The 14,906-nt window shown below is 49.6% G+C and overlaps 2 protein-coding genes across 3 annotated transcripts in view; one reads left to right on the forward strand and one right to left on the reverse strand.

The window, feature by feature from the left end:
• The window catches only part of ASB5 (ankyrin repeat and SOCS box containing 5), a 78,910-nt gene extending 67,319 nt beyond the window's left edge, over positions 1-11,591 (reverse strand). Inside the window, exon 1 of the mRNA XM_045018378.1 lies at positions 11,499-11,591. Coding sequence (XP_044874313.1) covers positions 11,499-11,511 — 13 coding nt within the window. The 5' untranslated portion in view covers positions 11,512-11,591. The remainder of the gene's footprint in view (positions 1-11,498) is intronic.
• The window catches only part of SPCS3 (signal peptidase complex subunit 3), a 107,053-nt gene that overhangs the window by 78,822 nt on the left and 13,325 nt on the right, over positions 1-14,906 (forward strand). The window contains exons 3-4 of one of the 2 annotated variants that reach the window (XM_045018386.1): positions 10,418-10,511; positions 11,352-12,834. In XM_045018386.1, coding sequence (XP_044874321.1) covers positions 10,418-10,511; positions 11,352-11,922 — 665 coding nt within the window. In that variant the 3' untranslated portion in view covers positions 11,923-12,834. Of the gene's footprint in view, positions 1-10,417; positions 10,512-11,351; positions 12,835-14,906 lie in introns of those variants that run through there. The other variant, XM_045018387.1, reaches the window with a different exon arrangement.

Consider the following 14,906-nt stretch of genomic DNA (forward strand, 5'->3'; position numbering starts at 1 on the left):
TCACCTATGTGTTAGTATTGTTAAAAGAGGTATTAGATTTATAAAAATGTCTGCAGACTTTATGAAATGCTTGTAGGTTGCTGCATGTATTACTTATTTATCACATCTGTACCCTATGTTATAAGCTAGTATTTAAGTGTTTGCTCTGTAACTATAGAAGTGTTTGCTCTAAAACTGTAAACCTCACAATCAGGAGAGAATAGGGTTGCCAGGCGTATGGGTTCCGTTAAAAGTCTAGTTGGTGGCACAGCAGGGGCCTGGGGCTAAGGCAGGCTTGCTGCCTGCCCTGGCTCTGTGCGGCTCCCAGAAGCAGCCACCAGGTCCTTGCGGCCCCTAGGTGCATGGGCAGCCAGGGAGGCTCTGCGCACTGTCCCCACCCCAGTGCCAGCTCCGCAGCTCCCATTGGCCGGGAACTGCGACCAATGGGAGCTATGGGGACAGCGCCTGTGGGTGCAAGGGCAGCACGTGGAACCTCCCTGGCTGCTCTGCATCTAGGGACCACCGGTACCTGGTGGCCGTTTCCTGGGAGTTGCAGTAAGCGCTGCTGCGACTCCGCACCCCCCACAAACCCCAACCTCCTGTCCCAGCCCTGAGCCATCTCCTATACTCCAAATCCATCATCCCTGGCCCCACCCCAGAGCCTGCACCCCCAGCCAGAGCCCTCATAGCCCTCTGCATCCCAACACCCTGCCCCAACCTGGAGCCTTCTCCTGCACCCCAAACCCTTCATCCCCAGCCCCACCCCCAGAGCTCCTAGCTGGAGCCCTCCCCTGCCCTCAACCCAATCCCCTGCCTCACCCCAGAGACCCCTCCTTCTCCCTAAACCCCTCATCCCGGGCTCCACCCCAGAGCCCACACTCCCAGATGGAGCCCGCACCCACCTGTGCTCCAAACCCCTCAGCCGTAGCCCAGAGCCCCATCCTGCACCCCAAACTCCTCGCTCTGGCCCATCCCAGAGCCTGCACCCCCAGCCCTAGTCCTCACCCCCCACACCCCAACCCCCTGCCCCAGCCTGGAGCCCTCTGTTGCACCCTGAACCCCTCATACCTGACCCCACCCTAGAGACCACACCCCCAGTCAGAGCCTTCACCCCAACCCCTTACCACAGCTCAGTGAAAGTGAGTGAGGGTGGGGCAGAGCAAGCGATGGAGGGAGGGAGGATGGAGCAAGTGAGGGGAGGGCCTCTGAGAAGGGGCAGGGCAGGGCAGGGCCACAGGGCAGAGGTGTTTGGTTTTGTGCCATTAGAAAGTTGGCAACCCTAGGAGAGAGGCATTACCAAGTATGAAACACTAGCTCAGTGGTAGGCAACCTATGGCATGCATGCCAAAGACGGCATACGAGCTGATTTTCAGTGGCACTCACCATCCCTGGGTCCTAGCCACCGGTCGAGGGGGCTCTGCTGCCGGCCTGCGGTCCTGACCGCTGGCCCGGGGCTCTGCAGCTGCCCCCAGCTGTGGCCCACTGGCCCCAGCCTGGGGCAGTGAGGGGTGCAGACAGAGGCAAGAGGGGGCGCAGCTCAGCACTCCCACCTTAACAATTGTTCCAGCGCCACTGTACTGGGATATTTTAAAGTCCTGATTTGCTGCTTACATCACTGTCACGCCATGTGGAATAGCGCACTGCGTTTGACATTGTGCGTACCATCTGCCACGATTTTTTTTCCCACTGTAAGTTGAGGGATACATTTGACAAAATGTCAGCTCCTAAGAAAGCAAAGTTAGATGTCCATTAATTTCAGCCTTTTTGGACAGACACATTTGGATTTATTCAAAGGACTGTGCTGTTTGTGCTTTCTGTTGTGAAAGTGTTGTTTGTCGCACATCAAGTGTTCGATGACATTTTCAAACGAAGCACAAGAAAACCTTTCTTGACGAAGCAGACAAGACTGAATCAATCAAAAAGGCAGTAGCAGGATATGAGAAGCAAAGCAGTGTTTTTAAAAGCTTAAGTGTAAGTAAAAAACAAGCCAAAGAAGGAAGATACAAGATTGTACAGTGCATTGCAAAAAACAGAAAGCCGGTTACAGATGGGGAATATATAAAAGAAGTTTTTTTCAGCAGTTCGGAGGTTTTGTTCAATGATTTGCCACATAGGATCATATCTTTATCTAGAATAAAAGAACTGCCTGTCTCTGCCAGAACAGTTGAGAGATGCGTAAGTGAAATGGCAGAAAACATTAACAAAAAGCAGACGACTGCATTAAAAGACACAGCAGTGTTTAGCGTTGCAGTTGATGAGAGTGTGGATATAAATGTTCCACGTTTGGCAGTTGTTTCAAGATATTGTGCTTCTGATTAAATCCAAGAGGAACTTTGTTGCCTAAAACCCCCAAATGGCACAACAAAGGTGGAAGATATAGTGGAAAGTTTTGTAAACCATTTTGAAGAAGGAGGAGTTGACATCAGAAAAATATTTTGTGTGACAACAGATGGTGCTCCTACCATGGTCGGAAAACAGAAGGGATTTGTAAAATTACTTGAAGTTCAGATTGGCCGCCTGACAGTCAAATTTCACTGTATCAACCATCAAGAAAACCTATGTGCTAAAATGTCTAATTCAGAGCTTAATAATGTGATGAATACAGTGGTGCGAATTGTGAATTTCCTTGTTGCTCAATCTGCTTTGATTCACAGACAGTTTCAAGCACTGCTAGAAGAGATGGATAGTGCTTATAATGACATTCCACTTCATAGCAACATTCAGTGGCTAAGTCGTGGCAAGGTTTTAGTGGGCTTTGTAAACTGTTTTGATGCAATCAAGGCCTTTTTGTTGGAAAAAGGACAAACCACCTGGAACTGGATGATGACTGTGACAGGGTGCTAAGCAGAAAGCTGCTTAGCCAACCCTCTGTCACTCCAGCTCCAATTAAGGGAGGTGAATTGGAGCTGGGTAGATCACCTGGCCCTGATTGGGGAAGCTGGAACAGCTGCTGCCTCATCAGGCTGGGGGTAGATAAAAGCCCCAGGGGAAGGAAGCTGGGAGGAGCTGGGAAGAGGGGAAGCAGCACTAAGGGAGAAGTAGCTTGTCCCCTCTCTCCTGCTGGTAGACAAGCAGAAAGGGACTGTGTATATTGTGGTGAAATGGTGGTGGGAACACTACTTGTAAAATAAAGCACCAGGTGAGCATTGCAACAAAGGACTCTGAGTGACTTTCTCAGCCCAGTGGGGGCAGGAGCCAGGTGGGCCCAGCAGGGACACTGCTACAATGACAAATGTATGTGTAAGCTCACGTTTCTAACTGACATCACCTCTCACCTAAACAAACTCAACCTCTGTCTCCAGGGTGCAGAGCAAACAGTTCTGGATCTTTATGAAGCCTGGAAGGCATTTGTTGTAAAACTAGCAGTTTTTTCTTGGAATATTCGAACTTCGACTTTCCGCTACTTCCACCAAATGAAAGAGCTATCAACACTTTGCACTGTCAATGTCGATGAGATTGGAATGTACATACAAGAACTGGAATCAGAATTTTCTGACAGATTTCAAGATTTCCAGTGATTTGGCCCAATGCATTTTAATTAAATCTGAAAAGTTCAACGAAAGAGACTTGGATTTGTCTGTATTTCAGTGGATGGATGTTGAAGATTTCGAAATGCAGCTCATTCAGTTAAAAAGCTCAGAATTGTGGGCATCAAAGTTTGGAGATCTGCGGACTGCACTTGAAGCTACCAAGAGAGATCATGGGGCCTCTATTCTGATCTGCTGGACGTCCCTGCCAGTGAAATTTAACTGTTTGAAGAAAATTGCGTTTGCAATGCTTTCAGCATTTGGATCCACATACCTGTATGAACAGGTATTTTCACACATGAAATCTGTCCTCTGTCCCTCTCGAAGCCAGTTAACAACCGATCACTCATAACCCTGTGTGCAGCTTGAAGTATCCAAATAAGTTCCAGACATTGGAAAACTCAGAAAGGAAAAACAAGAGCAAGGATCACACTAAACTGATAAGATCTGCATTTTAATTTAATTTTAAATGAAGCTTCTTAAACATTTAAAAAACCTTATTTACTTTACATACAACAATAGTTTAGTTATATATTAGACTTATAGAAAAATACCTAAAAACGTTAAAATGTATTACTGGCATGCAAAACCTTAAATTAGAGTGAATAAATGAAGACTCGGTACATCACTTCTGAAAGGTTTCTGACCTCTGTACTAGCTTACCACAATTGGTATCATCTCCTCTTTAACAAAAGAAGGCCCATAGACACCAGACAAGCCGCTGTGGAACATCAGTGAATAAGACTTTGTTGATTGCTCCTCCCACACACATGAAGAAGAGATGTGCACAAGCATTCATCCCTTCAGTTCAAATTCTGAGGGAAAATGGAATGAAAATCTTTGTCAAGAAGAAATTGTTATCCCTATGTTGCCTGAGCTCTGAGGGGCAAAGGTTCCTAAGCATAAGCAACAGATGTCCAGTTGTTTAGCTTGGATTAGCCCTAAAGGACATATAGAGCTTCCACATTACAGCAGCTTCTATTACTTTTTGGAACCTAAGGCCTGGTCTACACTAGGACTTTAAATCGAATTTAGCAGCGTTAATTCGAATTAACTGCTCAACCGTCCACACTAGGAAGCCGTTTAATTCGACCTAGAGGGCTCTTTAGTTCGAATTCGGTACTCCACCCCGACGAGGGGAGTAGCGCTAAATTCGACATGGGTATCTCGAATTAGGCTAGGTGTGGATGCAAATCGAACTTACTAGCTCCGGGAGCTATCCCACACTGCACCACTCTGTTGACGCTCTGGACAGCAGTCCGAGCTTGGATGCTCTGACCAGCCACACAGGAAAAGTCCCGGGAAAATTTGAATTCCTTTTCCTGTCTGGACAGTTAGAATCTCATTTCGTGGTTGGACATCGGGGCGAGCTCAGCAGCACCGGCAGCGATGCAGAGCTCTCCAGCAGAGGAGTTCATGTAATCTCTGAATAGAAAGAGGGACCCAGCATAGACTGACCGGGAACTCTTGGATCTGATCGGTGTGTGGGGCGAGGAGTCTGTGCTTTCGGAGCTGCGCTCCAAAAAACGGAATGGAAAGACCTACGAGAAGGTCTCCAAAGCCATGAGAGACAGAGGATACAGCTGGGATGCCACGCAGCGCCGCGTGAAAATCAAGGACCCCAGACAAGGCTACCAAAAAATCAAAGCGGCAAACGGACGCTACGGAGCCTGCCACCACTGCCCCACCAGCGACCATGGACTCTGACGATGGGACAGTGTCAACGGCCAGTTCCTCAGCGATGTTTGCGGACGGGGAAGATGAGGAAGGGTTTGTGGAGGACAAGGCAGGCGACAGTGCTTACAACGCTGGTTTCCCCGACAGCCAGGATCTCTTCATCACCGTCACGGAGATCCCCTACCAACCCTCCCCGGCCATTAACCCGGATCCTGAATCAGGGGAAGGATCACTCGGTAAGTGCTTTAACCATGTAAACTTTTATTCTTAATATAACAGGAATCTGAAGTATGTGAAAAGGAGGTCTCTCTATATATGGGGATAGAACAGAAATACTCCTGGGAGATCTCCACGAAGCTCTCCTGGAGGTAATCGAAAAGCCTCCGCAGGAGGTTCCTGGGGAGAGCTGCCTTATTGGGTGCTCCGTGGCAGCACACTTTTCCGTGCGAGGCTTTCATGAGGTACTCAGGGAGCATTGCCTCCCCGAGCACGGCTGCATAGGGCCCTGGTTTGTGCTGGCTTTCACGCAGCATGCGCTCTCTATCTCCTTCAGTGACCGTCCTCAGGGTGATCTCGCTCAGAGAGTCCTGCATCTAATTAGGGGAATTACTGTAATGTTACGCCTGGTCCAGAGTATTTTTCAAAAAACTCTGGACAGACGGCATAGCACAGACTCAGCACGCTGCTGCGTGACGAGCGTAACGGAAAGCCAAAGAATCAAATGGACGCTCATGGAGGGAGGGGGGACTGAGGACGCAAGGTATCCCACAGTTCCTGCTGTCTCCGAAAAGCATTTGCATTCTTGGCTGAGCTCCAAATGCTTCTAGGGTCAAACACAGTGTCTGCGGTGGGTCAGGGCATAGCTCGGCAATTTACGCACCCCCCCCCACCCCCAGAAGTGAAAGGGAAAACAATCCTCTGTTGACTCTTTTACATGTTACCGTATCTTTACTGAATGCTGAAGATAGATGCGATGGTGCAGCACTGAACACTGACATCCTCACTCCCCCCACGCTATGGATGGCTGATGGTACAATAAGACTGATATCCATCGTCATCATCAGCCTATTGGCACATGGGGCAGTGCAAAAGGACTGGTAACCATGCGTACTAGCATCAGTGAGGTCGATCAAGGGCGCCTGGCCCTAATTTTTCCTGGTAGATGGTGCAGTATGGCTGGTAACCGTCCTCATCATAGCAACAGGGGGCTGAGCTTCATCAGCCCCCACCCTTCATGTGTAAAGAAAAGATTCAATTGCCCCTGGACTAGCAGCAGGATGCTGGGCTCCTCTCCTCCACACTCCTTAATGTCCTATCTGGACTATCATAGCAACTGGAGGCTGCCTTCCACTCATTTCTCACTAACAAGGCACTGTGTTTTATTCCTGCATTCTTTATTACTTCATCACACAAGTGGGGGGACAATGCTATGGTAGCCCAGGAAGGCTGGGGAAGAATGGAATGAACAGGTGGGGTTGTTGCAGGAGCACCCCCTGTGAATAGCATTCAGCTCATAATCTATGCAGGATCTGACACAGAGCAGCTGTGCTCTCTGGTTCTCTGATACAGTGATTCTCTAGTACACTTGCCCATATTCTAGGCAGGACTGATTCTATTTTTACATACCAAAAAGGAGGGATTGACTCAGGGAGTCATTCCCAATTTTGGCTTTTGCGCCCCTGGCTAAGAGCAGCCAGGGGCACTTATGACAGCAGCAAATGTTGCAGTGCAAAAGGACTGGTAACCATGCCCATCTTATTACCAATTTATGGTATGGTAGATGGTACAGTATGGCTGGTAACCATCTCTGCTATCATGCAAAAGCAAAAGCATGCTGCTGTGTAGCGCTGCTGGACCGCCTCTGTCAGCGGCATCTAGTACACATACGGTGACAGGCACAAAAGGCAAAATAGGCTCCATGGTTTCCACGCTGTGGCGTCTGCCAGGGCAATCCAGGGAAAACGGGCTTGAAATGATTGTCTGCTGTAGCTTTCCCGGAGGAAGGGATGACTGACGACATTTACCCAGAACCACCCGCGAAAATGGTGTTTGCCCCATCAGGCACTGGGATCTCAACCCAGAATTCACAGAGACAGACTACACTGTGTTCATTGTTCGCCAAAATTTATCTTTGCAAGGAATTCACTCCCTTTTCCCCATCACACAGCTTCGACTGTCTCCAGACCTACCACAGCATCCCCCTCACAGAGGCTGGCAAAGATTAGGCGGCGAAAGAAAAAGACAGGGGACGAGATGTTCGCTGAAGTTATGGGGTGCTCCCGAGACGAGGCGGACCAGCAGAGCCAGTGGAGGGAGACCCTCTCTCTGTACCAGCGCTCACTCAGCGAACGGGAGGAGAGGTGGCGTGAGGAAGATAAGCAGGCGACTCAAACGCTGCTTGGACTAATGAGGGAGCAAACGGACATGCTCCTGCGCCTTGTGCATGTTCTGCAGGACCTCAGGCAGGAGGACAGAGCCCCCCTGCAGTGTATCTGCAACCGCCCTCCCCCGCCACAAAGTCCCATACCCCCCTCACCCAAAATAACCAGAAGGAGGGGCGCCAGAGGCCGTGTATACTGTCACTGCACCCCAGCAGAGTGCTCAAGTACCGAAAAGCTCTCATAGCCTAATTTTTGAGAAGTCCTTTCCTTCCCGCCTCACCCAAGCCCCCATCCCAGTTTCATCCCCTAACTGTCTAGTTGATAATAAAAAATACTTTTCTGTTAATTACTTTTTCCGTCATGTTCTTTTAGAGGAGACTGTGTTTGAAGGGGGGGAAGGGGGTTGGTAATTTGACAGGACAATCACCTTTACCAGGGTACAGACATGGGGGCAGGATCAGCAGCAGGTCACACACACACTGCAGTCAGTACGCACCCTGGTCGGTATGGGAGGTGGTTTGCAGGTTCTGTGTGGGTGGGGGGGTATGTGACTTTGTAGCGGGGGAGGGGGGTTACAGATCTCATGCAACTGTCCCTGTCCTGGACCACAGAGCCACGCAGCAGAGGAATCTGTATCCATCCTCCCCCGCCAAAAGGCCACATAGTCCATGCACACAGAGTCCCAAAAAGGAGGGATGGCAGGCTCCGTTGAAACATCCAGTCCGGCACTGCAGACCGCTCTGGGAGCAGGAGCCTGTCATTCCTCGAGTTTACAGGTGGTCTTTACATCACCGCACACCCTACCCAGCACAGTCCGTGTCCCAGTTTCAACCCTGTAACGCAAAGTCATCAATAAAGAAACCTTTGTAAAGTTACAGTGGAACATGTATTTTATTTTTATACGTGTGTTGGAAGTTGGGGAAGCGGGGTGGGCGGGGTATGTAACTGCAGATGCTAGTCAACAGTAACTTGGTAAAGAAACAGGGGCAGGTTCAGCTTCTCTGTAAAGAAACTGAACAGTCACAGGTCACGCTGCTCACTGCTCGCTGGTACTTGAAGAGTTCCTTGTCGCTGTGCAAGGCGCCTGCACAGAGCTTCATGAGCCAGGGCATTAGCGGGTAGGCTGGGTCCCCGACGATCACTATAGGCATCTGCACATCCCCAAGACTTATTTTGTGGTCCGGGAAGAAACTACCTTCCTGCAGGCATCTAAACAGACCAGAGTTCCTGAAAACAAGCACGTCATGAACTTTGCCTGGCCACCCGACGTTGATGTTGGTAAAACGTCCCCCATGGTCCACCAGTGCTCGCAGCACCATTGAAAAGTAGCCCTATTTCTCAGCAGCTGACTGTGGAAGAGGTGGACGATAAGGTGCGAGGAGTTGACAACGGCCATAACTGCAGCGGGATCCGTGCTCAAAGTGCTGTGGCGCCCGCGCTGTCACTGAGCAGAAAAGTGCACGAACAGATTGCCCACAGGCGCTTTCAGGGAGGGAGGGAGGGCATGATTGACGGTTCAATGATGACAGTTACCCAAAACCACCCTCGACACATTTTTTCCCCCAGCAGGCATTGGGGGCTCTACCCAGCATTCCAATGGGCAGCGGGGAGTGCGGGAACTGTGGGATAGCTTCCCACAGTGCACCGCTTCCAAAGTCGACGCTGGCCCTGTTACTGTGGACTCAGACAGTCGAATTAGTGTATTTAGTGTGGATACACAAATTCGACTTCATAAGGTCGATTCCACAAATTCGAATTAAGTAGATTCGAAATAGTCTTGTAGTGTAGACGTACCCTAAGACTGTAACTCATTTGTGTGTGTATATTTTCCTGCTTTAACCTTGTAAATAACTCTAATTTCTTAGTGATTAAATCTTCAGATAGTTTAATATAGGGTTGGCTACAAGTGTTGTCTGTGGTGAGAGATTTGAGGTACAATTGACTGGGGTAAAGAACTGGTCCTTTTGGGAGTGGGAGTAACCTGAATATTGTTGTGATTTTTGGTGTAAGGGACTATCTATCACAAAGGCAAGTTTGCCTGGGTGGCACGATAAACCCGAGTACCAAAGGGGACTGTCTGTGACTCCAAGTATTTCTTGAGGAGTTCATACTTGATAGTTGGTTGGTGAAATCTAATTATAAAACACACAACCCAGATTTGTAACAGTTTGCCCTGGAGTTGACACTCACAGCCATGAGCCACTCCACACAGCTTGACAGGCACATTCTCTAAAGTCTATTGAAACACCAATATGTATGCAGAGATCAGGAAAATACCACCTGTGCTGCAGCCCTTGCAAAAATCATATCACCAACAGCCACCCCTGCCTCTCAAAAAATCCATTGCCATGCAATTTAAATGAGTAAGTTTTTTTTTTACTGTTTATTATACATGATGTTTAACTGTAGCATTTTTAATGTTTAGTACACCTTAATGATATAACTTATTCTGTCTACTATTCTTCATTATACCTTCTTTCCCCTTCCTGGCTTCACTCCACTTTTTCTTTCCTATTATAGATCCTGTTGACCCTTCTTCTGCACTGTTTTGTGTGTGCTGTTCCCGATCTTCCTTCTCTGTCCATCCACTTTGGATATCCTTTCTTCTGTCTTTGTCTGAGTTCGGTTCTCACCTGTTTCACCTTCTTTTGGATGGGTGCTGTCACTAAGGGAGTTTTTGCCCTTTTTTGTATAGTTTTAAAAATCTAAGCATCATTAGAGATTCAATCAAATTAAGTTCTCTTGGCGCTTGAGCAAAATGGCTGGTGCAGAAGTCTTACTCCTGGGGAAATTCTGCACCACTTTGTTCATGCAGAATTCATGTCCCTAACAGATTTCTTTGCTTACCCACAGAAAAAGGGGAAACAAAGGGAAGCTGCAAGAGCGGTCATGAGCCCCTCTTCAGCAGGGTGCGTCATTTCCAGTGCCTGGAGCAGCCAGCAGAGAGGTAAATAATTGCACAATGGGGTGGGACTTAGGTTTGCCAACTTTCTAATTGCAGAAAACCAAACACCCTTGCCCCACCCCCACCCATTCTCCAAGGCCCTGCCCTTGCTCACTCCATCCCCCCGCTTCATCACTCGCTCTCCCCCACCCCCCCCCTGCTCAGAGGCTGCTCTATCTGCCATGAATCTTGGACACATGGCTATGCCAGCACACTGAGGAAAAAAGTTTTTCTGGTTCTCTGGAATGCAAGGGGTGGGGGGAGAGGGAGAGACTTCCCGGCAAATAACACACACACACATATAGCCCACTGCTGCACTGACTCACTGTGCCCCCAGTGTAGCCCAAATCACAGCAGCACTAGGCAGGGCCGGCTTTAGGAAGTGCGGGGCCCAATTCAAACAGTTTCGGCGGGGCCCCGGCAGGGATGACTTAAAAAAACAAACAAACATGTAAATAAAACACGTGGGGTTTGTACTCACCAGGCGGTGCTCTGAGTCTTTGATGGCACTTCGGCGGCGGGTCCTTCAATCTCTCCAGGTCTTCGGTGGCACTGAAGGACCCGCCGCCGAAGTGCCGCTGAAGACCCAGAGCAAGCGAAGGACCTGCCGCCGAAGACCTGGAGCGCCGCCAGGTGAGTAAAAATTAAAAAGGCGCCTCTAGCCAGGGAAGGGATTCTCACTGGACATGGGGCCCTCTTAGGCGCGGGGCCCGATTCGGGGGAATTGGTGGAATAAGCCTAAAGCCAGCCCTGGCACCAGGGAGAGAGCTGCTGCAGACCTCCTCCTCCTCCTCCTCCCACCATTTGCAGTGACGCCCAGCCTTTCTCCTTCTTCCTCCCCAGCCTGGTCGTTGGCTGGGGCCTCTGCGCCCAGCTGCTGCTTGACTCTGCTCAGACCCGTTCCTGGCGACAGCAGCCTAACTTTAGCCTCATGCTTCCACACAGCCCATTCATCCCTGGGAGGAGACTGACAACCCCACAGCCCCTTACCTGCTGGTCGCATGGTCCCGAGATGAGCCTACCCTGGCCCCCTCCCTTGACATGGGCTGTATGCAGTCTGGGAGGAGCTGGGCCGGCTTCTCTTTCTGCTCCCACCAGCCAGGGAGCAGCAGGCTGGGCGGGGAGTGGGGGGGAGGGAGGACTGAATGCACTTCCTAGAGGCCACAATGCCAGCTCCGCAGGAAGCCCCCAGCCACTGCAGCAGCTGTTGCCCAGGGTTAACCCTGCTGGCCCCAGCCTGCAGCTGAATGCCTTTCCAAGCCCCTCCACTGGGATCCACCCCCTGCCCGCCGGGGCTCACATCGCCCCTGAGCTCCACAGAGAGAGCTGCTGCAGGCCCTCTCTTCATCCCTCCACCACCAACCGGACTTTTAACATCCCAGTGCTGACCAGAGCTGCCAGGGTCCCTTTTTGACCAGACATTCCAGTTGAAAACAGGACACCTGACAACCCTAGGCTGGGGACACCCATGGGCATAGTTTGAGGAAACAGGGAGGACATTGCCCCCCAAAGAGAGGCGAGGTGCCACTGCTCTCCCACCCCCATTTGTGTGAGCACAGAGCTGCCCAGATGAGGGAAGGTGCCGCTCCAGCTTGCTAACTCTGCAGCTGTCATCCCTTTGGCAACAGCAGCAGCAGGGGCTTCCCATTAAGCAGGTCCAGTGAGAGCCCCCCGTACCCAGACCCTCACCCCACTAAGATCCAGACAGCTGCACCCAGACTCCCCAGCTGAGCGCCCCACACCCAAACCCTCTCTGCTGAGCCCCATCCCCCCCAACCCAGATTCCCACCCCAGAGCCCCAACCACTTCACCTGGACCCCGCTGCAGAGTTCCATTGCCCCTATACCTGGACCACCCTGATGAGCCATCTGCACCCAGACTCCCACCTCACTTCCCCAGCACCCAGAACCCCCAGCTGAGCCCCCCACACCCAAACCCTCTCTGCTGAGCCCCATTCCCCCACACCCAGACCCCCCGCACTGAGCCCCAACTACTTCACCTAGATCCCTCTGCAGAGTCCCATTCCCCTGCACCTGGAACCCCACAAAGAGCCCCTGTGCATCCAGATCTCCCATTGAGCTGCCTGCACCCAGACTGCCCCACACAGAACCCTCACACATGGATCTCCTCTCATTAAGTCTCTCCACTCTTGGATCCTGCTGGGCAGAGCCTGCCTGCCCAAATTTGGTGCACCTGGCATGGAGGGGTAGGACCCTGAGGTGTTTCTGGGTCAGGCCCAGCCCTTGCTCTGTGTCAGCATTAGGTGCAGCCTCCCTGCCAAAGTCCCTGTCCCCGCGGTGGAGTGGGAGGGGGGTTGCAGGGTGATCTCCCACTTCTGTGCAGCCAGTGGCCTGTGCTCCCCACTGCCATGCTGGAGCCTCAGCATTTATTTATTGACAAATAAAACTTGCAGAATTTTAAAATACTGTGCTCAAAATTTTTATTTTTTGGTGCAGAATTCCCTCGGGAGTAAGTCTTTGTCCAACCCAGTTTTCATTTGTGAGAAATAATTAAAAATTTACCATTTCACTTACAGTTCAAATTGAATTTCAGTCAGTTTAATACACTTGACTTTTCATGCTGCTCCTGCTTGTTGTTAAAAATATTGTTGCTTATTTTGTTAGCTTTAATATGTAGATGCTCATCCCTGGAGACAAAAACAACATAGTTCTGACTTAAATAATTATATTCCAAGACAACAGTGTTACTGCCTTAGAGGATTTAGATATCCTATGGCATTTCTAAGTCATTAAAATGTTCTCTCATTTAATGAACATTCAGAATAATAAAAATTAACTGAAATACTTTTGCAGGAATCAAGTTCTAGATTTCATATTTCTCCAGTTCTTATATACCACTTTACAGTATTTTTAAAGTACCACCACTTCACACGATATGCAATGGATAACTGCCAGTCACATGGTGACAGATTCCATCATAACTGTTGGTCTAATATCAAACAGTCCCTGCTATCAGCAACGTCATCACATGAATGTGTTTGGTCTACTTAACAACTCTATCTACTTATTTACAATAAGATCGTATAACATGGACACTGAACTTTTGTCTGTGCTAGAAAACTGGATTCGTTAAATTGAACTGTTTGTATTTAACCAGGTTAAGCAAATGGTTAAGTGTATCCATACTAACCATTCTGAGTTATGTTAAGAACCTTTGCAGGTATGGCCCAAGCACTCACCTAAACCATTGCTCTCTGGATAGTTATTGCAGCGCAACTTCCAGAAGTAATATATTCTAGAAGATTTTTAAAAAGCTACCAGTGCACTGAGATATTAGTGAAAAGACTAGAACGGTTTCAGCTAGTGTGCATCCACACTAGAACTAAAACAAACAGTTCAGACTAACACAGTACTTAAATCCACTAACACAGTCTTATCCAAATGGTATTAGTACACGTTAAATTTTGGAACACTTTGGCCATGGCTACACTTGCAGATGTAGAGTGCCAGGAGTTAAACCAGCCCTCAGAGACCTCTGCAGGAAAAGCACTACCGTGTGTTCACACTATCAGCTGCAAGCACAGTGGCGCGGCCACATTTGTGGCACTTGCAGCAGCATTGGGAGCGGTGCATTATGGGCAGCTTTCCTACAGAGCACCTCTTCCCATTCTGGTGCTGTGGCTTGTGGGAAGGGGGAGGGGAGGCACGGGGCATCCTGGGTCCTGTCCCAATGCCCTGTGATGCAGTGCTTTGCATCCCAGCAATCTCTGTGCTTCTGTCCACATTTGGCGCCATCTTTCAACCATTTTTGTACTGCACACTCTGTCTTCCCTTTTGGTTTGTGGGAATGGATCTCGAACTTGTGAGGAATATGCTGATGGGTCTCACCAGCACGTTACAAATTGCAGTTGAGTTATTCCTTAAGCTACAAAGTGACAGTGAGGAGTCCGATGTCGACATGCATAATACATATGACACGAGATTGCTTGTAGCATTCACAGACATGCTCACCACAGTGGAACGCCACTTTTGGGCTCAGGAAACAAGCACTGAGATGCAAGTCTGGGATGACGAGCAGTGGCTGCAGAACTTTCGGATGAGGAAAACCACTTTCATGGGACTGTGTGCTGAGCTTGTCCCCACCCTGCAGCGGAAGGACACGAGATTGAGAGCTGCTCTGCTGGTAGACAAGTGCGTGGCTATTGCAGTCTGGAAGCTGGCAACTCCAGACAGCTACTGATCTGTCGCTAACCAGTTCGGTGTGGGAAAGTCAACTGTTGGAATCATGTTGATGCAAGTGTGTAGGGCCATTAATCGCATCCTGCTTAGAAGAACCAAGACTCTGGGCAATGTGTGTGACATTGTGGCGGGCTTTGCACAAATGGGTTTCCCTAACTGAGGAGGGTGATAGATGGGATGCATTTTCCAATTCTGGCAC

Source organism: Mauremys mutica, chromosome 5 (assembly GCF_020497125.1).
Source record: "Mauremys mutica isolate MM-2020 ecotype Southern chromosome 5, ASM2049712v1, whole genome shotgun sequence".
Lineage (NCBI taxonomy): Eukaryota > Metazoa > Chordata > Testudines > Geoemydidae > Mauremys > Mauremys mutica.